At 34.0% G+C, this 23694-nt stretch overlaps 1 protein-coding gene across 1 annotated transcript in view; it reads right to left on the bottom strand.

The window, feature by feature from the left end:
- DCTN2-p50 (dynactin subunit 2) overlaps positions 1-23694 on the bottom strand; it is a 546499-nt gene that overhangs the window by 485516 nt on the left and 37289 nt on the right. Inside the window, exon 2 of the mRNA XM_089597711.1 lies at positions 20555-20626. Coding sequence (XP_089453837.1) covers positions 20555-20626 — 72 coding nt within the window. The remainder of the gene's footprint in view (positions 1-20554; positions 20627-23694) is intronic.

Genomic DNA, 23694 nt, shown 5'->3' with positions numbered 1-23694 from the left:
AGCATACCACCATCAAACATTGTCAATCTGGTAAACGATGCCTTGAGGAACAGGAAAAACCCATACTGGTGAGCTGCGATCAGTTTGCAGTTGCAATTCGTATGGCAAACATTCCGCAAGAGTATATCAGAAAAGCTCAAGTATTAGAACTACTGATCGACGACGACGACGACGACGACGACGACGACGATAAATCAAAATTGCGTAATAAGAGTCCGAGATCTACGTCAAATAGTGGAAGTTTTCTTGATGAAAGTGGTAATAAATCAACGACGTCACCTGAAAATTATTTTAAAAAAATTTTATAAGTTATGCCTTCGTTGAATCAAGTATAAACATGGCGTCAATTAGGTATAAAAGTGACCAAGGCGAAAAAACAGAAGTGTAACTCGAGGAGGAGGAAAAAAATAGTGCTGTCGATGCTTTAATTGAATTGCTATCGTTTGAGACGCGTGTGTGACGTACAGTATCTAGAACCTTTGTAAGTTCGCGCCCAAGACTCACCTCTCACGGCGCATGAGCAGCGGATACAGAGTATGATAATCACCTTTCGGCGGCGGGCCTGAGCGTTATCAGCTCTCCCGCTCTCTCTCTCCGATCAGCCTCCAAACCTAACGCCACGCACGCGACTGCTCTCGCCTTGAGACTCTAATAAACGAACATATACTTTCTTCCACGTGTATTCAATCCCCTTACACCCCGAAACTCCACAATTCCCACGTAACACGTGTACCTAAATACAAACTTTGCGGTCCTGGAACGAAGCTATCGAAGCGTATTGAGCACGGTGATGTGGGTTTAAGTCCCTTGGATGAAGCATGTTGTCAGCACGATCTTGCCTACGCTACAGAGAAGAAGGGTCAACGTCTAGAAGCCAATCGAATGTTGGCTAAATTTATTTTTTTTTGCATGTGCTTGCCAGAGAAACACTGCCAGATGAGCGAACAGTCCCTTTATTGACAGCATGCTAGATGTGTAGCAAGATTACATTCGAGCAGTTTTTTTTCTCGCATCAAAAAAGCCATTGGATTTAAGTCTAAAAAAAAAAATGAGAAAAAGAAATATGCATAAGACTTTGCAAAAGCTTTACTACAAAACGGCGCGACTAACTGCATACGCTGTTGGTAACAAAATCGTGAGTGCTGTAAAAAATAGATATTTGCCATCGAACGTAATTAGTTGGCTAGAGAATCAAGATGCCTATAATTTACATATACCGGTGAGGAATCGTTTCCCAGAAGAAGCTATAACGTGCGTAAGTTTGACGACGTGTGGAAAGCTGATTTAATGGATTTGAGAGTTTTTAAAACTTACAATGATGGCTACGCCAAAGTTCTCGTTGTCATCGATGTCGTCAGCAAATACGCTTGGGTGGACCTGATTAAGGTTAAGACATCAAAAAACGTTGCCAAAGCATTAAAACATATTTTATCAAGAAGTGACGATCGTACACTAATGTTCCTGCAAACGGATGAAGGTAAAAATTTGTAAACCGTAAAATGCAATTTGTTTTACGAGAAAATGAAATTGAATACAGAGTAGTTCACAGACAAAGGCTGCAATAAATGATTGTTTTATAAGAACGTGAAAAAAAATATGGCGATACTTTACACACACAAACAATTGTCGCTTCTTAGACGTTCTTTTAAGTATAATAAAGGCATACAATCGTAAGAAGCGGTCGTCGACAAAGATGACATCAGCCAGCGTGACTTTGCACAATGTTGCGCAGGCATGTAAAAACATAAAGCAACGTTACGGCAGACATATTTAGGAAAATCTAAAGTACAACCTTCGGTATTTAGTTCGCATTAATAAGACGAGGGGTATTTTTTTCAAAGGTTACGAAAGTGGTTGGACTTTAGAGTTGTTTAGAACTGTACGTATTTCTTGCACGCAACAACTTCCAGAATATTATCTAAGAGATTTGGCTGACGAAGACATTGACGGTTTGTTTTACAAAGAAAAGTTAAGCAGAGTGCGAAAGAAATTGAACGAGAGCTTCTTCAAGGTTGACAAGATACTGACAAGTCGAGATATAAGACGTTCTAAGGAATACTTCATCAGCTAAAAGGGATATTCTAAAAAACTCAATTCCTGGTTGACGAGTAATTATTTAAAAGATATAAAATAAAGCACGAATTTTACGTTGTGTTGCATGGCAACAAAAGCATGCAGTATTACCCTGATATTACCTACACATTTCGTGATTACCTCAGCAAATTACCATTGACGTTTCAACATGCAATAAAAGATAACAAAAGAAAAATTACCGTAAAATGTATGCCATGGCTACACGATACTGTACACAGACAACGTCCTGTGATTTATATAGATTTTTACATACACTTCAGTCTATACGCATATATTGAAGAAATGATACAAAAAAATTAATTGTTTCGATACCACGCGAGGTCACGTGGTTTTCAGTGTGGAAAGAGGTAGTTGCGTAGTAACTAAGTTAGTCTGTTCCGAAACAGTGTACAGTGAATACGTGTATCGCTTACTATTGTCCGGAAAATTACGAAAGATCTTGTGCTTCAAAAGTGCAACAAATCTTTCCTTGGAAAATAATAAAATTTGATCCGTTCATCCAGCAAATCTCGCCAATGCTTTACCGTCGATGCTCATGATGAACGGCAAGATCTGTGAATTATAAATTGTAGAACACGTTCAATCGCATTCGTTGTGGGCAGTGTCGTTGGACCTTCAAGGTTACACGTCCTGCTGTGTCAAAAATAAAATGTTCTCACCGGCTGTGTATACACTATTAGTATTTAACTCATTTCACAACATTGAAACCGATATAAGGGACCCGATTGATACCCCTATACCATTCGACCTTGGAACGCTGATGGTAACGTTTTATTTTGCACGAATTGATTGAAAATTATGGATCCCTGCGAGAACTACTTTATTGCACAAAAAGCTGGTGGTGGTGGAAGTCTGACCACAATTCATGGAAACAGTGGAGGTGTTGGACGCATTTACTTAGGGTCCCCCAGTTAACAAAGACACGGAGGTATTAGTTTATTTTTTGCTAGAGTATTTTGATGGGTTTTACCACTCATTAAACGAGGTGCCAACGCTGTTGGCCAAGGAGCTGTTTATGCAGGTATGAACATTATGTCTGACGTCACCATGAGAAATAAACCTTTCAAAGAGAAATTCCGCACTCGTTTGATGGAGTCTGCTAATGTGCTGAAGAGAAAAGCCGAGGAAAAATTGGACAAGCTTATGAAAGGTTTAGGATATTACATTGAACGACTCGAAAAATTATTTCAGTTGCAATTGCTTTGTAGACCTGTGCAGTCAAGGCGTGGTTGGCGTAAAAGTAAAAAGAGAAAAATTAAGAAAACGCGCAAGCAAGATAAAGAAAAAAAAAAAAACAATAAAAAGAAGCAAGAAAAAGGGACACAAAACTGCAAGAGATATTTTTGAGAGTTTAATTTTTTTTAAATGACTTTTTACACAGTTACTCGTGCAAGTGCTTGTCTGAGCATTTTTTGTTGGATATCCTGCCAAATAAAACAACTATAAAGGGATCACGCTGAATTCAATACTAGCCGACATCACCGCTCACGGATTCTTTATCGATCAAACTTATCGTACCAGGTAATAGTGACAAATACATTGATCTTGCACTTACGATGCTCAGTCTCTGTTGGCCGTCAGTAAAGATAAAAAGTGAATACTGACGTAGCATCAAAAATATCAAAGGTGGAGCCAACAAATAATTTTATGCATTTATTGATTAATCAAGTTAATGTGTTTTTTAATCAGAAATCTGTATTACTTCCTAACAACGCATACGCTCACAGAGCGTTTTTAAAAACTTTATTTAATTACGAACCTACGGCAAAATTATCCCTTTTAATAACTGCATCATGGTGTGACGATACAGCAACAAAGGACGATGTGTCAGGTGCCAACGCTGGATTCGTCAAGCAATGTACACTATTAGCAGCAAAGATATCGATTGATCTGATTGGTCATCTTCATTGCGATGTATACAATGAGGAAAAATAACTCATTAATGGCGTCGAGGTGAGAATGCGATTAGTAAGACATTTTGTCTCATAGACACTTTAAACTTGGTATCCGTTCGCATCGAAGAAACAAATCTTTTCGAGAGACGCATCAAAATAAGCCGATCTGTTTTATTAGCCCATACCAAAGCTCTGTCAAAAAATACAAAAAAATATTTACTCACACGTGTTAACGTGAAACCTGTGACAATACATAGTGGTATTGGGTTATTTTTGACACTTTAGATAATATTATTTTGGGCCAGTTACCTAAGCGGACAATCGTCGATTTCGTTAAAAATCAAGCTTATAATGGCGATCGCACTATGAATTCGCTTAGTTTTCATTTTTCGAATATTAATTTTTTTTTTTTTTTGTACGTTGATGGTCTTCGAGTTACTTCTAAACCATTACAGTCAGACTTTAAAATGAATAATTCATACATAGATGCTTATTATACCTTGTTTTCGGGTTCTGGCATACACTTTTTTAATAAAAGAAATGACATCGATCGCAAGTCTCATCCCAACGGTAACTGTTTCTTTGCTTTCGATTTAACACCAGATTAATCAGCCAACGAATATTCTCATTGGAACCTGATTAAACACAGTCGAGTTATATTGGAAGTTTGATTTACCGACGCTTTAACTTCGACTGTTAATTGTACAGCGTATGCCGAGTACGAGAATATTCTCGAAATCGATACGTGACGTCAAATCATGGTAACCTTTAGGAGCTAGATGGTGCCACTAACTAAATATACTTACACTCACTGCTCGGACATGACAATCGTCGTCCGGTTTAGTTTCTGTTGGTACGCTCAACCATCCATAAATCACAATGGACCTTGTAGACGACATTCAGTATTTCAAGATGAAAAAAGACGTAATGGTGCCGAAAGAAGTTGCTATCGTTGCTTTGAACAATGACTTTTCGGTACATTGGGTAGTGACACCTTCTTGTCGCTTGCAAAAATTGTGTCAGGAGGCGCAACGACAAAATGTTTGGTTGGCCTGACATTATCGTAGACTTGATTTCATTGAAAGTGAAGTACTTTTAAAAATTCTAAATTATATTGGAAGAAGTGCAAGAAAAACTTACGTCAGGGATTGCGAAAAGTGATACGATTGACATAAAATAGCTCTCTGTCTAGTACTAAATTTAGAATACGATATTGACTGTCCACCTTTAAAAGATTTGTCGTCGGAAGTTTATTGTGTGCATCACTTATGAAAACCCAATCATCAAAAATATCGGTGTGTCTCAAATAACGCTCATGAACTGAAATCTTAGCTCTGCGAACGAAATAGACAGCCTGCAGATACTGCAAATCCCATTGCAAATCACAGTGCGTAATACCAGTGTGTTCTCAGCCGATCAGATTCCACGGGTGTGGACGAAACCGACAGCACTGGTCATTAACACTGATGATCCCACAAAACCAGGTATGCATTGGGTTGCTACATACGTCATACATATTCCAATGGTTTTTATTTCTATAGCTATGATATTCAACAATATGTACCACAGCACATTAATCTATTTCGTAAAAATTTTAAGAAACTGGATTGGAATGTCAAACAGTTACAAAGCATATCTTCAAACGTATGTGGTGGTTTTGTTTGGTGTTTTTGTTTTACATGAGCAATGGTTAGGGTTTTCAAAAACTTCTTGACAATTTTTCTGCTGATTTAAAAAAGAATAACGAACTTGCCAGACGTTCTATTTCATTGAGGTGTAGCAAAAAAAATTGAGAAGATCGGTGTCGGGTGGTAGCGGTTGTCTGGTAAAATGTTTACAAAAAAGTTGCAGTAAAATGTCTTTGATATAAGTGTATTAATCAATATACTTGTGATTAGCAGTCTGCACATTCTTGAACGTCTAGTGAGAGAGACTAATAATACGTTATTATGAATTCCTAAAATAAACGATGTCAGCGTTTTGCGATCCTACCTCTGAATGTTTATAGTTTGTAAAAAATGTCATACTCAGCGTTTTTTATCCACGAGCGATACACGATCATACTAGTTTCAATCAACGTTGCCCTGAATGTGTTATCAACGCAATTTTTCATGCTACAACGTGACTTACCACCTCCAAACGTTTTTCACACTGTCTCTTACTAGCTACGACTAGTCAAAAAAGTCGGATTAGCCGTTTGTCTTTGACTGCTAGTCATACCGTCAATTCAAATAAACAGAAAAATGGAGTTTCAGAAAAAGAAGGTTGGGGAGTCGGTAGCAATTGATCTCTCAGGCGTAAAGCAGTATTAACAGTCACCTCTACAGATTTTTTGTTAGCTTTATGGGTTGAATAAATCATTTGCCAAAAAAGCTGTAGTTGGTCGTGAATATAAGAAATTACTTGACAACAATTGGGAACCTGTAGTCCATCTGTTAAGCATAGATTTCTAAGGGATTCCATTCAAAATTTTGGATTGGAACAAATTTAACTTGGCGTTTACAGACATTGAGAAGTATTTCGCCACGGACGACAGCAACTTGCAGGACATCAAAATATATGGCTCCAACTGGTCTCTAAAGTTGAATGTAAGTTATATCGAGAAGGCTATTGAGCTTGAACAAGGATGAAAACAAGGTGTGAATGACTTAGATTTAGAGAGCGTATGTAAAAAAGTCGTGTTAACAGATACGACGAAATGCGAATACTTAACAAGAGAATGTGTATGCGATTTTAGATACAATATTGCGTCATTTTATATAATTGCACTTGTAGAGGCTTTGAATTCTAAAATAAATTAGTATACGTATTTACCTTTGTTGTTACGTACCTAAAATTCATACCACATCCTCATCAATCACATTTTATTTTCATGTCATGAAAAAAAAATTGAAAAATGTTTTGGACTCTTTCTATAGAAGAAACCGATTATTATTATAAAAAGAATACCCGCACTAAGCGAGAGGGAGAAATTTTAACCTCTCTAGTAACCAAAGTGGAGGAGCTCTCTCGCCACGCATAAAGATGGGAGAAGAATTCAATCGTGGTGGGGGCATGCTCATCACCCCGCATGCCACGTTTTGTCTCATCAGGAAAAGCTTCTATTTAGGTGGCAGGGGTATGTTATGATGGGCCAAAGTGTTGCAACAACTACTTACGTAGAAAAATTGGATTATTTATACATGTCATTACAGAATTAAATAGATCGACAACTTTACAATATAAACGAGTATGTCAATAATCAAAAAAAATTTTCGATGTTTAGTACTGCATTCCGTTAATTTGATGAAGCTGTTTTGGTTACTTAGCACCTTGATCTATTCAGCTACGTATGAAACGAAGGTCTAAGCCGTCTTAGCACTCATGTATAATACAAATTACGTATGGGTTACATGGAAGTGATGCATGCAACTTTACTACACCATCCTACATGTACAGGCACACATCATTGTTTACTAGCAAGCGTCTTTTGCTAGGACATCATAGACAGCTATAATTTTTTTCCTTTTTTTACATTATAGTGTAGTAACCTCATATCGTCAGGTTAGCGCGAAAAAGAGTGTTTTCAGATGCAATGGCAAGAGAGAGCCTTTTCAAAACCAAAGGCAAGAAAGAGTCTTTTCGGACTCGAAGGCAAGAAAGCGCCTTTTTAGATTGCTGAGCATGTGTGTGTGCATTAACTTGCAGATCAACTACATGCCTACAAGTCGTCATCCTCGTTGGTTTGGATACCCGGGGTAAATAGCACGTATATTTGGGTATGTTTTGGTACGTGTGGGTGTGTACATGTGTGAGTGTGCATGTGTCAGTTCTCAGCAACTAATCTGTGTAGTTGTGCACGTAAGTAATACAGCACTGGTGTCACAAGTTTCGTGAACTCGCGAACTTGCATGCCCTGGTGCCCAACAAGCACGAGGGGTTATGTGTTTTAACGGCAAACAAAGCTCACTGTATTGGTCTGTGTGACAATAAGACAGCATCCGGTCGGCTGCTTGCTGAGCGGCTTTTATGTCACTGTCTGCTGCAGCTGAAATACATGAAGACTCTAGGTGTATGCTGTAAGCACCAGAGCATAATATATAAGCACGTGGCGTTGTAAATTTAGTACCATGTACTTAGACACCACATGTGCACGTCAGTTTTTGAGAGCTGGTGCACGCACAGATACTCGTGCTCACTGCACTCCATATCGTCATGCATGATAGCTAGGTAAACAGCACCGGCTGCACCCATAAGCGGAAGAAAAGAGCTGGATCGGTGGCACACTCTCGAGTACAATACACGGCTAAGGTACAGAAACACAAACACATGCCCTGCGTGCCGTCAGCAGGACTGCGTACCGGGAGTATTAGGGAGTATCGCGGTTTTGCGTGCACAGAACGGCAGTATCGACAGCAGTATCTAGCAGACGTACTGCTGGACTGCTGCACTACGACAAATGCATATTCCACTTACTAACGGATGAAGTTGCATAATAGATATTTTGCTTACCGACTCAACTTCTTCGCTGCGTGGCCACGCCGCTTCTCGTAAGTGCTGGCGCCATGGTATAGAGCGTTTTAAGGGGTCAAAACAACCCTAAAATTGTATTGCTTTTGGTTCAAAATCTACTGCATTAAAAAATACGCAAAAATTAGCGTTAGAATCGTAATAATTTATTCAACACGCTTAATTCAGCTGGTAAGGTACTTAACGATCACCCTGTATAAATTGAAAAAAACAAAATTTTTTCTAAGGAGGTTTTATCTCTCACTATGGTTCCTGCAATGCTCTCTGTAATATGGTATGTGGTGCTGTTTTTTTTTGTCATTGGTAAAATTTTCGTAAAAAGAACGTTGTTCACATAAGATAAATGCAATAGACAGGCCAAACGAAGAAAGCCTACGAGTAAAAATTGGCGAATTTTATTAATATTTATCACTTGGCTTCTAGGCACTCCCGAGCCTTCAAACATGAACATCGTCATTTCTAAGACTCTATTTGCAAACAAATTTTTGTTTTCTTATTGTTAAATTTTTCAACTAATAGAATCTCTATAATGTAAAAAATTTGTAAAAATAATAATAAAAATTTTTTTTGTTCCAATAATGGAAGTTCTATATATTTTTAGTTTAATCAAAACCATGCACAACTCGTGCACTTAAACTTATTAACACATTGATATTTATTTTTATCTAAATAACAAAAAGTTCAACATTGTTTTATTTTTCTTAGCGTGTAATGTAATTAAAAAAAATAGAATCAGCACATGAAGTAGTTCGCTCAAAAAAATCAAATAATTTAAGTAGAGTTAACAATTATTTATCTCAGCAGTGATAATCTTCTTATACAAAAATGTTCTGCTAAGAATTAGACGTTACGTATGTAGATGCACATGCATATACATGCACATACACTCTGATGAATATTATTGTCAAAGTAATGAAGAAATCCTAAAATATTACTGAATCAATGATTTCACATATTCACACCCCCACACATCTACGTACAATGCTCTTTCATTTCTAGATAAACATGTTATTTCATGTAAAAAGCTGTAAGATCAATCAGATCATTTTACATAAAATGTCTTACAAGAACGAAAACGTTTAAACATTTACTATGATAAAAAAGTCGATAAAAAATCAATTGATTGAACTATAAATTTCTCAAAGTTACTTTGAATAGTATCACAAGGAAAAAAGCTTGTTACATAATTTTCTAAATTTTTATTTCATGTTAGCCACAGTACATTATATATCACAGAGATATAATAATTTCTATTATATATTCACTTGCGTAACAATTTTTCTATGTAAGTGACGTTCGTATACTACAGGTCAAAGGAATCTAGATACACACTTATGCAGACCATTCACATACATCTATTTCGACAGTCGATTATCCTATCTACTTAGCGGCCTTACGTTATACAAAAATGCCATATTTGATACAAAATTAGATACTTTGTGATACTTCGCTGTTCAAAAACGAAAAACTTTGTATGAATCAATCAATAGTGTTAATAATATGAAAAAATCGTTTACTTCTAAAAAAATTTTTGAAAATTTTGAAAACAAAAAAAAATTCTATAAACATTTATTTATCTTTAGTAAAATCAACAAAATAATGATAAATAAATGAATATTAATTAATACATGGAAAATCTGCTGCTAAACTCAATATTTTCGAAGTTTTGAAAAAAATTATTTAACAAAAAAAAATTCGATTATCATAAGGATATTATATTAATTATTATAATTTAAAATCAAATCAAATCAATTAGTCAACAGGAGATCACCAGTTTATATCTCAGGAAAAATTTTTTTTTTTCAAGAGTTATTTAAAGAATGAGAAGTTAACCAATAAATACTCACATAATTTTCAAGTATATAGTATCCAAAAAATTAAGTAATCATCACTTTTTGTATAAAACAAAGTAAAACTCAGAATAAAAAACATTCCAAATGCTACTTATTAGATAATTAAAATAATATGTAATATGTGTTGTATACTCAAATCTCTACAATATTACAACAATCATAAAACCACTTTGAACTAATAACAAGAAAGTATTTCTATAGCACTGAAATCACTTTGCACTCACAATTAATCACTACACAGAGTGACGTTGGTCACGCGTTAGATGTTTGATAAGCAGATACAAATATATGAAGTTTAATAGCGCTTTGCTAGGGTTTGGTTGATTAAGTGCTGGTATACGAGTGTGAACTATCATAAGTAATATATAAGATAGTCCCATTGCACGAATCAATAACCTTTAACATAAGGTTTAAGACTAGCTAAATATTTGAAGCACAAGTGTAAAGAAATAATTTAGAGTCAATATTATTAGACAGTTAGAAACGATTTTCTAAATTCTTTGTATCAAGCATTCTATTTACATAATTGCGATTAAGACTTTTTTTAGAAATTCTGTATTCACATAATAATCGCTATAGTATAAGAAAAATAAACGTTAATACCAACTTAAAAAATATCTGTATTCGAAGTAATTTAATACACTGAAACCGAATCCACTGCTATGTCAGAATTTAGAGTTATCCTCGCCATAATGCTCAGAAATATCCAGTTTTATGTGATTTTGAGGCTATACCGCATCAAATATTTTCTTTTGCCCCTATTGTACATGACTATTGTATAGCACAAGCTGTTTCCCCATAATATACATTTTTAATACACTAAATACGATTTTTCACCCCCAAAGTTGTAAGAGTTTTATTGCAATTACCCTTTTTAAGTAGTGACCTGCAAAATAAGGATTTTAATCGTTAATTTCTCTGAATTACTGCAGTGGACTCATAGAGTCCTGAACTCGGACGCTGGCTATACCAATGCTGGGTCTGTTCCACTTTTCTCTCAATGTAGGATAACAGCTGAGGTAAGCTGAGTATTTCTCTCACTCAGTGGGTCAACGGACGGTACAGGGGACGTTGAAGTGCGGTCCTAATTGGCAGCACCATATTTAAAGTATAACACTTTATACATGTAGAACGTATAGTGTAAACTATTTTACATACATAAATGGAACGTTCTTTGTTAAACAGATCAAGGATATGCTCAAAATTTGATAAAAAGTAAGAACTCCTTAGTGGGCGCAAACTTAAGCTTAGTTTGTAAGTCTTTCTTTTACTATTTGGCTTTTTTTAAGATTTAAAATGGCAGACTTATGTAAGAGTTGCAATTAAAGGGTATTCCATTAACCACATGTGCCAATTTTGTCAGGTTTGAAGAAAAACATAAAAATAAACGTTATACGATAATTATAAGATATATTTAAGTTAAAGAATGCATTAACTAATTATTACCTAAAGGTACAAATAGAAAGGCAAGCCACTAGTATAAGTCATCAATACCAGGAAGATAATAAGTATTGATTTCTTTATTATAAAGAGGGTCGAAATAAATTGCGAAAAGTTTAAAATCTTGTTCTTCAAATCATTCTACTGCTGATTCAAGCATATAAATCTAACATAAAATTTCGTTTCCTTTACTTTTTTGATACTATCTGTAATGTCTTTAGGACAGGTGAAAGGAAAAGGTCAAATACAATAAATAAATTGACTACACAATGACTCTTTATTAGTATAAGTACACACGCAGCAGTCAAGCAAGGAGACATCACCCAAGCTGCTCACACGTCGAGCGCTCAACCGGGTCTGAGGCATTCACTTGATGTTCGATACGCTTATAGTACCTAACTTCGAATCTGCATACATCGGCAGAGGCAACTCGCATATCACACAATCCTCTTCCACTAATCTGGAGTTACAAACACAAATTAAATTTACCAGGTTTACAAATTAAAACGCTTTGGTACCTTTTTAACGCGAGTAAAGCATCTAGACTCACTCTCTCTCTCTCTCTCCCTCCCTCTCTCTCTCTCTCCCTCTCCCTCTCTCTCTCTCTCTGGTGTATCAATTTTAGTTGGAGTTTTTTGTAAACTTTTTGTAGATAACGCAATGCCAGTACGGTTTCCAGATGCCAATTTATTATGAACAGATAAGCCAGTTTCAAGCAGACAATAGAGACGTGCGTGCTATTTGTCTTTTGACGAGGTTCCAACGGTATCGCTTACAGTTACGTTACACTCTGATTTTGTTGAGGCAACAGAGAAGGTACTCGAGCCCTTTCCTCGCAAGTTCACATTTGATCGACGTGCATCTTACAAATTTTTTCGTTATTCGCACGAACATTACATGTGACATATCCTAATTTATTGATAACTTACGTCTTTCGCCAAAAATTATTACCGAAGTCTTTAGTCATTACAATATTACCAACTATAAACTGCGCATTTCCATTGCCCTTAAAATACAACTTTTGTTTATGTTACTGTTAATTAACATTTTTACGCACTGAACTTTCAATAGCACTTAATATCGTTTTAAGACGACATCCTAATTGTAATTCGTCAAGCAAGTATCCCCTTGTACAATGAGGTGTTGAGCACCTACCCATTGGTCCGCAGAAATCAACATGTAATATTTCCGTAGATGCTTCAGGCCATTTTCAAGAGTGTAAAATCAAGTGCGGGGGATTCGCATTAGTAATGATAATTCTTACTGTCTGATTTTGTATGATTCTATGTTTTTTACATTTAAAAGCCAACCGTCTACGAGGAATTTACGCACCCGCACTAAATCCTGACCCATCAATGTTTCTTGACGAATAACATTGACATTAATTAGACTCGATTCTTCTAACACGAAGTTTAAAAAACTCAAGTCTTTATGTTCTGAGGAGCTAAGAACTAACGTAAAACTATCAATCAGCATACGGGACAGGGCATCCACTCGATCGTTTTCTGTATCCTTAATATGATGAATTTTAAATTCATAGCCTGACAGAATAACAGCCCAACGTTACACCCAACTCACCGCCATCAGGATCCCTTTCTTTTTTCCAAAAATTTATCTCAATGGTTTTTGATCCGTTTGAAGGATAAACTGCCTACCGAACAACTAAGGTAAAATGGGGTATAGTCGAACACTTTTTTAAACAAAAAATATTTATTTCTTATTTTTGAAGTTCCACCAATTCTAATTCACCTAAATTTTTTTTTTTTAATCGAAAATATTTGTCTTTACTTAAGGAAACAACATTTATTGACTGTGCTTATCATTTTCCATTTAATTAAATAATTTTTCAAATAAGTCGTAAAATCTGCAGTAGTGGGGCATAGTCTTTGAGGATTACGGCAGTAGTAGGACACTGTATGTGGTAGTAGTGGGACAGTATATGACAATGTTATTTGCATATGTAAGAACACAATTTTTTATTTATAAGAGGTAAATTATCACTCTTGAGAGTATATAAATATTAAAAATAATAGATTAATAGGGATTCCCCTTTTACATATATTTTTTTTTAACGATATCACAAAATCCCTCCTTACTATGTCCGTTAATAATAAAGGAAAAAATATTGTCTAAGCTTAACCAATTATACCTGTATAAGCCTTTGAGCGTGTTCATGGTAGTCAAATATTTTGATGCATCATTCAGCTCAATTTGTTGGTTCACATGAGTTAGGTCTAATTTCGAAAAAATCTTGCTATCTTCAAGATTCACCAATAGATCAGCTACACGCGAAGTGAGTTGATGTCAACAATTAAATGAGTATTCAGAAAGATGTTATAACCTCCGCGAAGTCTAATTTGATCATCGTTTTTAATACCAGCACGACTGGAGTAGCTCATTCACTATTTTTCACGGGTTTAATTATCTTATCCTTTTCTAACCTAACCTAACTTGTTACAAAATACAAATAGCACGGGTCGCGCCTGACAAAAAACAGGACTTGTGCCTGGCTTTATGTGCAACGAAAATTTCCCTCCCGTGAGTACCCTATTTCCTCAAAAAATACGCTCCAATCTTACGCACTAATAAGTCAACAGGGCTGCTTTTCCCTCGCAACGAATCAATAAGCGTCACGCCTACGCTATTGACACGAATCAGATTTAAGGGATATAACCATCCTCGTCTCATTATAGGTGTGTTTTCGCTATACACCTTCTCTGAAATTACGGTTATGGGTGAGCTGGTATCAATTAAAAAAAATATAGGGTTATTCTCGACACTCACTGGCAAACGGGAGGAAGGACTACCGTACGCTTACTTTTTATTAATGCCACACAATGCAAAAATTGAATCAAACGTTTGGCCAAACTGTTCCTCTTTCACGAAATTATGCTTCTACGAGCCGTGACTATCGTGTTGTTTACCTTTTTGCTGCGCGTTAGACTACGTGCTCGAACTAGTATCGCTTTTGTTTCGACACATCACTTGCAAGTGCCTGATTTTGCCACACATGTTACACTTAAAGTCTTTATATCAGCACTCAGTTTTTTAATGATTCGACTTATTGCAGCAGAAAAACTTTTTCCCCCCTGCTCTTTTCTCCTGTTGATTTCTCTTCCCAGCATTTTTTTTCATCTTGCACGAAGTTTAGGGCACTCGATGTCACTGATGTTCCTCCTTGAAATCTCGATGCATCACACCCAGATACTTCCAATGACAGGGTAATCTTAATTGCTCGCTGGTACGTCAGATCTTTTTCTCCAAGCAATATTTCCTTCGTCACCTCACTCGCAATTCTCCACACGAATTGATCACAAAGGCTCGCCTCAAACCCGCTGCCAAACTTACAAAACGCTGAGAACTTCTTGAGATTTTCGACGTACGACTTGACGTCTTTTCTGGCGCTTGCTCAAACTCTCCAGTCGTTCCAAATTCAATAATTCGAGCTTTGCGGGGCACACAGGTCTCGCAAGAGCCTAAACGCGTCCTTGCTAATTAGCGTAAGGAAAAGTGTCACGTATTTTTCTTGTGGTACTTCATTCGTAGAACTTCAATTTTTCATAGATTTAATAACTGTATTAGACAAAATTGAACAATCTCATCGCATTTTAACTATAATTATTAATGAAAGTGTTAATAAAAAAATTATACAACTACATATTTACTATGATTAATTGCTAAATGGAATTTTGGTCTGAAATACTTGCATCTGTATTCTCAAAGCAATAAAGAAATCTTATATGAAATTTGTCTTAACATATTTAAACTATCTTATATTAAACTGTAAATTTTCTTTTAACTTTTTTGTGAAATGTCATAAAATGTCTCATCAATGCATCTTTTCTTAAAAGTTTTTTACCACATTCAGAACACATTTTATGATTTTCTGAATATTTTTTATAAAATATTTTAATGTGACATCGTAAATGTATTGCTGTTTCAAACTTTGCTCGTACACTTAGTGCATTTATTATTTAACAATCACACGTCACGTGATGTTTTACATATTTTAAGTTTTTTAACTCTAGTATTTTACCTTAAAATTACAGCTGAGTCATTGAGATGCGAGCCATAATAATCATAAGATAGTATTAGACCTGCTAACTAGTGACTCAAAGGTGCTATGCGTCTTTCCACTCTATTGTGTACGCTGAAGCTCGGAGAATTTGTTATCAAAAATAAGCCATCTATGTTGTGAGTTTTGAAGTGACTATTGGCATCGTCGACGACTTTTCTATACCACAGGTTTTCACCAGGTTCACCATCCAACGTGATCACTACTATTAGTTTAACTTGATCTGTAGTAGAATCCAGAATAAAAAAGATTTAAGAAACTTCAAATAAAATTTAGGACAACAATATGAATTTACATGATTACTCTTACAACATAAAATGTCATTACACAATTCTAGTTTTAAAATTCTTGCAAAATCTAAGGCATGTGACGCATATGTACTTAAAGAACGCTTGCTACATTGTACGGTTATATAAGTAGGCCCTGAGTATGATATACTTTTAGCGTCACTTATTTTATTATTTGATATTGTTGTACCCACATTAAGTTATGATCCAGCAAAGTTACTTTATACTACAAGTACATCAAAATAGGTGATTGTTTACTAGCAGTGGTAACACCAACCACGACTCTGTTTTCATCGCCTTATGAAATGACAGCAACTTAACTAGAACTGAGAGTAGCAATCACTTGCGCTAAAGACCTATGAAAAGATAATAATTTTACCATAATTTTTAAATAGAATGTTTTACTCTATAGTTAGCTGATAAAAAAATCAAGTTTACTTGAGTGACGAAGGACAAAGTTTTACATTGCGATGAGCTTTTCTTGCATCAACTTGACCTCAACCAAGCTTTACTGCCACTATGCTAATATGACGTTTGCCTTTATTTACATTAGAGGTTTGAGAAAGAAGGCAGGGATAAGTGGCACTTTTAGGTATGACAAAACTTTCAGCTTGAAGCTTACTATACAAATCATGAAAGGTTTTACAACTGCGAATCAGTTCTGAACGCTATCCATCTTCCGTGGCACAACCCAATACTGCTATTTCAGAAACTGTCTTAAAGAACTTTAGTTTAGTTATCTCAAGTAAAGCTCGACTTAGATTTATTTGGATTCTAAGTCAAAAGGTTCCATTTAAAATAAAATGTTTGGAAAAAAATTCTTTACCTCGGAAGTTAATAAGTGCTTGAAGTGCCTTCAGTAAGAAAAAAAACAGGGTTCAACACAGTAGCTTATCTAGCCCAAGCGATCACAATACTTATAATCAGTCCTCAGAGATGCACATTACAGACGAAAGTTATTATTGATTTTTTTTGATTAGATGAAAATCTTTTGTTGAATCTGGTTTATCGATTTTAATTTTTTTGAGGGTTTTTTTTTTTGTTTTAATCTGTATGTTTCATAAGAAAGTTTTAAAAAGCATTATTTTTCTGTATTATTTTGTAACGATTCTTTGATCTTCTTTCTAACATTTGCAGGATACGAATTCTTGTCAACTCTTAGCGATCTCCACAGTTCAATTGCATCTTTTTCAATTTTTTTTTGTTCAAAATACTCCTTGTATAGCATTTTTAAAACGCACCATAGAACTTTTTGTACAGTGAATAAATTGTAACACTAGCTATTATGAGAAAAATACTTATATACACTGATTTACACTAATTTAACGCAAACCCGGTATCTCACTAAGACCTTTCAAAACAAAACAAATCGACATATGTAGCATTCATCAACATATGGTATTTACAGCACATTATGAGTACATAACCATAGTACTTTGACTGCCTCAGTAAAGGTAAACAAAACAACGTTGAAACTCTATAGCTCTCTTGATTCTCTATAAGGTGGTGTAATACTCAACTTAAAATGCGTGATACTTAAAAAAAATTCTGAAGAATATCAGCTTAAGAAGTCACATAGCTTACACTACCATTCACTTCTACCAACCCATGGCTTACCGTAACCTTTTCTTGAACCCTCGTTTCAAACTTATGTATCATTAAAAATATATTCTTTGAGATTTCAGTTAAAACCATTTGACAAATTTTAAAACCTTAAAATTTACCATAGGGATAAAACTAAACACAATATTGATACAATCGAATAAACAAAAGTAAATATTGTTATAGTACAGAATAAGTTTAAAAACCAAAAAAAAAAATTTTTTTTACATCGTGATTAGAATAGCTTACGACTCTATTGTAATACATAAACTTTCAAGTAAGATTTCGTTACATCACTTTTATTTAATTTAAACACAAGCACTATGACAAAATCGTTATTAAAAAGTTATTTTCTAGGTCCGCATATTGAGGGGATATCAATTTTAAATAGTACTAACTTCGAGGAAATAACTGCACCCGTGGAAAAATTTTAACGTTTCACTAAACTTTTGCGGATGTTTATGTTTAACCAAACATTAGTTAACATGGGAAATAAGAAAATTCCAAACTTGGGTTTTTGTTAGAATATTTGAGTTACGTATAGCTAATGTTTACTAAAAATTTGCAACATAAATGATTAAAGTTTTTCAGAACCAGTAAGATAATGAAAAATGTTTCAAAATTTATACTTATGAATATTTTAACATTAATTATCTAGACAATATACTAGTGATATGTAAATACGGCTCATGAAAAAAGCTATACAGGAGAAGGTCTTGAACCTCAGTCACTAGAATTTCGCATGCGACACAAGCACGCTTAAGATGGCTTGGGCGATTTTTATCAGCTTGATCAAAACCTCTGAAATTCTGGAATTATGTAAATAAAGTATGCCAAATTCATTAACGATAAGAAATACTGGGGTTAACAACTTAATTTTTTCGCAAATAACTACTGGAAATTCACCAATTTAACAGATACACTTATGGACAGTGGTCACAAAATCGACTAAATTTTGAAATCTTTAATTAACCTCAAAAATTTAAAATAGTGCTTGTCTATTTTTATTCTATTAAATTTTTAAAAATATAGGGTGAACGACCTAACTTGTGAAAAAATAAGAAGAAAAGTATGAGATATTAATTCAGCTTGCCTAGCAAAATCTCCCAAATTTTACAATTATAATTTCACAGTACTTTTCTGACAATTTCTTAATCTTGTACTTTGGTTTTATCAAAATAAGTATATTTATTAAGAAATTTACCACCAAAAAGCGTTGATTTTTTCGAGGCCCTTATAGCACCCTACCCTACGTACGGTACCAACCGACTAAGCCACCTTAACCACTTGGCTTTGACGAAATGGTACTTATCGTGATACGAATCATCTACATGCAGCAGTAAAATGTTTTTTTTTTTTTTTTGCAATTCACTGTTGCGAAATATACTTTATAATTTTTCTAAAATAAATTTTATGTAAATGTATTCAGTTACAATTAATTATATGTGAATCAATATTTTCTTAGTGTATTGTCAAGCATGAAATCTACAATAAATGTTTTTACCATGTTAAATCTGCCAATATTGTGTATGGTTTTTATTGTATCACATGTAATTGATTTTAACAAAATACATATACATAAAATTATTTTTGGAAAATTTATAAAGTCAACTTTATGACAGTGAATTAAAAAAAAAAGTCAGAGTATCAGTACGATATGGAGACGATTCGTATCACAGTATATACCATTTCGTCGTAGCCGGGTGGTAAAGTGTGCTCTTATCGCATGCGGAATCTCAGAGCCTCTGAGTCAGAGGTTGAGGTTTGAGACGATATTCTGTATAGCTCTTATCATAAGTCGTATATGCACATCACTAGTAAATTGTCTGATAAATGAATGTTAAGATATTTTTAAAGATAAATTTCTGATGATTTTCTATTATTCCACTATTAAAAGAAAACTTTGGCTACTTGTGTCACAAAGTTTGGATAAACATTAGCTAACCTTGAGTCAAATATTTCAGCAAAAATCTGAGTTTTGGGTTGTCTCATTGCTCATGTATGTTTACGTTTGGCCAAACAAAAACTTCCACAAAAGTTTACCGAAACTTAAAGAATTTTTCGCAGGTAACCTAACTCTATAAAATTGATATCTTTGAATTTAAGTAATACTATTTTTGAACGTTCAGGTTAATACAACTCATCTTGATATGACATACAAGTTGTAAGGTCAGATCCGGTCTTACTGTACTGAATTGCTTGAGGTACAGGCATTCTCAGATAAATTCAGATAAAATGCTACTTTAACAGGTCAGTACCTAAAAAGATACTACCATTAAACATCCATAACTTAGAGATAGAAAACCTTATACAGGATATTAAAAATAAATACTGTAGAGGCAAAGGTATAATAGATTAAAGCACTGTAAAATAGGCTTACACAATATTTAAGATATGGCATAGCCTCAAAAATACGTAAAATGGATATTTTTAAGTATTGAGGTGAGAATAACTCTAAGTCCTAAAACGTGATAGAATAATTCTGACGGCGGATTCGGATTAAACGTAGGACATCACGTCGGATGTTGGTATTCACTTAACATTTAGCAAAAAATTTTTACATAACGGTTTAACAAGTATTACGTATTATAAATGAAATAATTGAGTATAATTTAAATTATATCATAAATAACGATAAACAACATTAATACTATAAATAAAAATTATACCAAAACTAGATGTTGTTACCATCGTCATTTAAATATTTAATGTAGTTATTATCAATGTTGTTATCCTTATAAATTCTACATTTCCACATGACAGTGTAAAAAGAGTATTATACTATTAAAGTACACTTACTTGCAGATAAATCTGAGAATCATTGTTTTCTGGAGGATCTTCTGTTTCAAATACATCAGGTTGATCATTTGCCTACAACAAAATATGGTAAGGGTTTAAATCCCGCAAGATTATCACATACATAATCTGAGTATTGGAAGTAGAAGTATTTTATAAATTTACTTCAATAATGTTATACGAAATAGCCAGAACGGTATAACTTATGAGTTATTCAATCTGGAAAGTCAAAAAAATAGATTTTTGGAATTGGAGCATGGCACTCACTAGAGAACTAAGTTGTATAAAAAAACGTTAAGTTTACCTTTTTGACGTCGTTAATATCGAGCATTTCAAGTTCAATAATTATGGTGTCTAAAAAACATTAACAGTTTCTGCATGGTTTTCGAGGAACCACGTACTAATTTCACCTTTCAATATCAAAATATTTGTTGGAAACATATTTTTTTTTACATTTTCAGTCTAACAGAATTCTAACCATGTGAATTAATATGTAACACGTAATGCACATAGATCATCTAGGTAAATTTTTTTCAGTGAGAACCACCAACAAACAAAACGAACGAAAGTTGGCAGGCACGAACTGCAAAATTAGTCCGAAAAAACCGAGACAATTTTACAAAGGCTTATACTTAGCCATAAGTTAACCACTCCAGATACACAGACCGCTATCTGAAGGTTCCAAAAATTTTTTTTTAATACAGACGTTTTCTTATCTTTACGACACAAAAACAATTATAACGCCAAGCAAAAATATAAAAGGCACATTGAACTGGGCTTGTGACTTGTTCTAAGTATTTAAGAAATAAACTGTGATAGCTACAGATTAACCGTAAGTCCAGAAACCCTAAAATTAGTTTTCATGACAACTTTAACAAAATCTGACTTAAAAAACTGTGAAATGGATTTAAAAAGACTTAAACAAAAAGTCATGCATAATTTACATTAAGTCAATTTTTGTCTTTCTTAGCTCTTATCTCCTACGATGCAAAAAACCGTAATATTTTTTTACACCCACCCTCTCTTTTTCTAACTAACGTAATATTTAGTCATGGTAATGATAGCCATAAAAATAGTTAAATAAAAAAAATGTTGATGCTATCAAAATCATTTTGTACATTATATTATTTGTATTATAGTACTTTAACGTACGAAAGTTTTTTTTTTTACTGTATTTTAAGGTTTCAGAGGTATTAAAAATTGCAGTTTAAAAGGTTAAGGATTTACGGACTAGAGAAAGAAAGGGATTACAAGCTTGTGGAGTTATTAAAAAATACGGGATTAAGGCTTCGTATGACACGAACATACTACGGCTTTTAAGTGCTTGAATTTATTTTTAAATCTGAAATCGAATTCGAACCTGAAATCTCTTAAAGTTACGACATTTAGAGTTTATGAAAAAATGGATTTCAGTAATTAGGAGTTTCAAGCATGAAGTCATAAAGACGTTAAGAAGGTTACGAGATTAAGAAATAGGGTTCTGTAGGGGCAAAGTAGAGGCAGTGGGGATAAAAATATATAATAATTGTCCAAAATACGTAAAAATTTAGTAAATTTTGGGAGGCTGCTGTAGGCCAGCAAAGACTGTGGGGGCAAACAAATTTTCTTACGACGATGTATGTTTATTAAGATTGGTATGAAATCCTATACTATACAGTTATATAAATAAAAATACGTGACAGACTTCCTTTATCCCCTTACTTCTCACGACTTTTTTTTCATTTTTCTCTCAGCATCTTTTCAGATTATACAGTTACTCGTTAATTGTTGCATGATTTTTAATTAGGCTGGCTCCCTCCTATGCCCCTCACAACGCTACGTGGTTTACTTTGCACAACTCTCAACCCCCCCCCTACATCTTAGATGGAATGGAAAAGAACCCTTTAACAGCTCTGTAAATTTCCCCACCCACTACCTCCACAACCCCCTAAATAACTTTCACAGCCCCGCAGCCTCTTACAATTAATGTAACTCTTCGGTAAGTAAGTATACCATTGTTAAATAAACATATGATTCTTACTTCTTTACGCTATTCATAACGCGAATGAAACGACTTTATACTCATGTACAATATAAACTATCTACTTATGGTTTAATGGATTCAATTTTTATAAAATTAAAATCCTTTTATAAAATCTGTAAATACTTTAAGCACGTTGACTATATTTAAAAAAATTTATTATAAAATTTTTTTGGCGTTTATCGTGCACTTTACAGAAAGGAAAAAATTTTGTGACGAAGCACGTTTATATAATACACTACATATAATACATATTGATAGTTTAATTTTTAAATATAATAAACATTCTAATTTCAAACGAAATAAACAAAAACAATAAACTCGACAAAATAGTAAACTCGACATCAGGAATACAAGGTACATTGAATAAAATGTGAGAAGAAAAATTATGCGTTTTTGCCTGCAGAGCTTAGTACAGTGGTTTTTCTTAACCTCATTTATTAACTATAGATGGTACGGGGTTGTCACGCAGAGCGCAAAGTTGGAACATATATATGTATGCATATAAAGTGACCAGTTTTTTAAAGTTATACTTTTAAAGGCATATTCTGCACTAGAGTAAGCCAACAATTTCAGAAATGTGACTTAGAGATTTCAAAGAAGTGAGTTGTGCATTTTACACCCCCCCCCCTTAGCGCCCCACAAAACAAATACGTGAAGAAATTTAATTTTAAATTATAATTCGTATTCTTTAACTAATTCTCCTAAAAAAACCAGAGATCTTCTGAATGTGAACCAAGTATCGCATCCACTATTCCACGAGCTATTCTGACACAAGAAAACCTCTGAGTCTTACTTATAGTGTGGTTCGTAACTTTTTTTTAAATTTAAATATTCATTAACTGTAAATGGATGTTATGTTCATATATTTTAGTTCGATCATAAATTATATTTATTAATGAATTATTCATTTAGCTAAATAACTTTTTTAAACCTTAAAAATCTTTTTTTTAGTAGCAAATATTTTATATATAACTGAATGACTTATTTAATTTTATAATTTGGCAGTTTCTAAAATAATTATTGTTTGTTTCAAAGTTTTAATTTTTTTTCTTCATTATTGTTGTATAATTTTTAAAAAAATTATTTTATTTTTACTGCGTCTGATTCTTTCAAAATTTTT

The sequence above is a fragment of the Copidosoma floridanum genome, unplaced genomic scaffold (assembly GCF_036245765.1).
Source record: "Copidosoma floridanum isolate Cflo_tuat_1 unplaced genomic scaffold, Cflo_Japanese_pri ptg000004l, whole genome shotgun sequence".
In the NCBI taxonomy this organism is placed as follows: domain Eukaryota; kingdom Metazoa; phylum Arthropoda; class Insecta; order Hymenoptera; family Encyrtidae; genus Copidosoma; species Copidosoma floridanum.
Note: the sequence above shows the minus strand (reverse complement) of the source record. Positions and strands in the feature narration are given on the sequence as shown.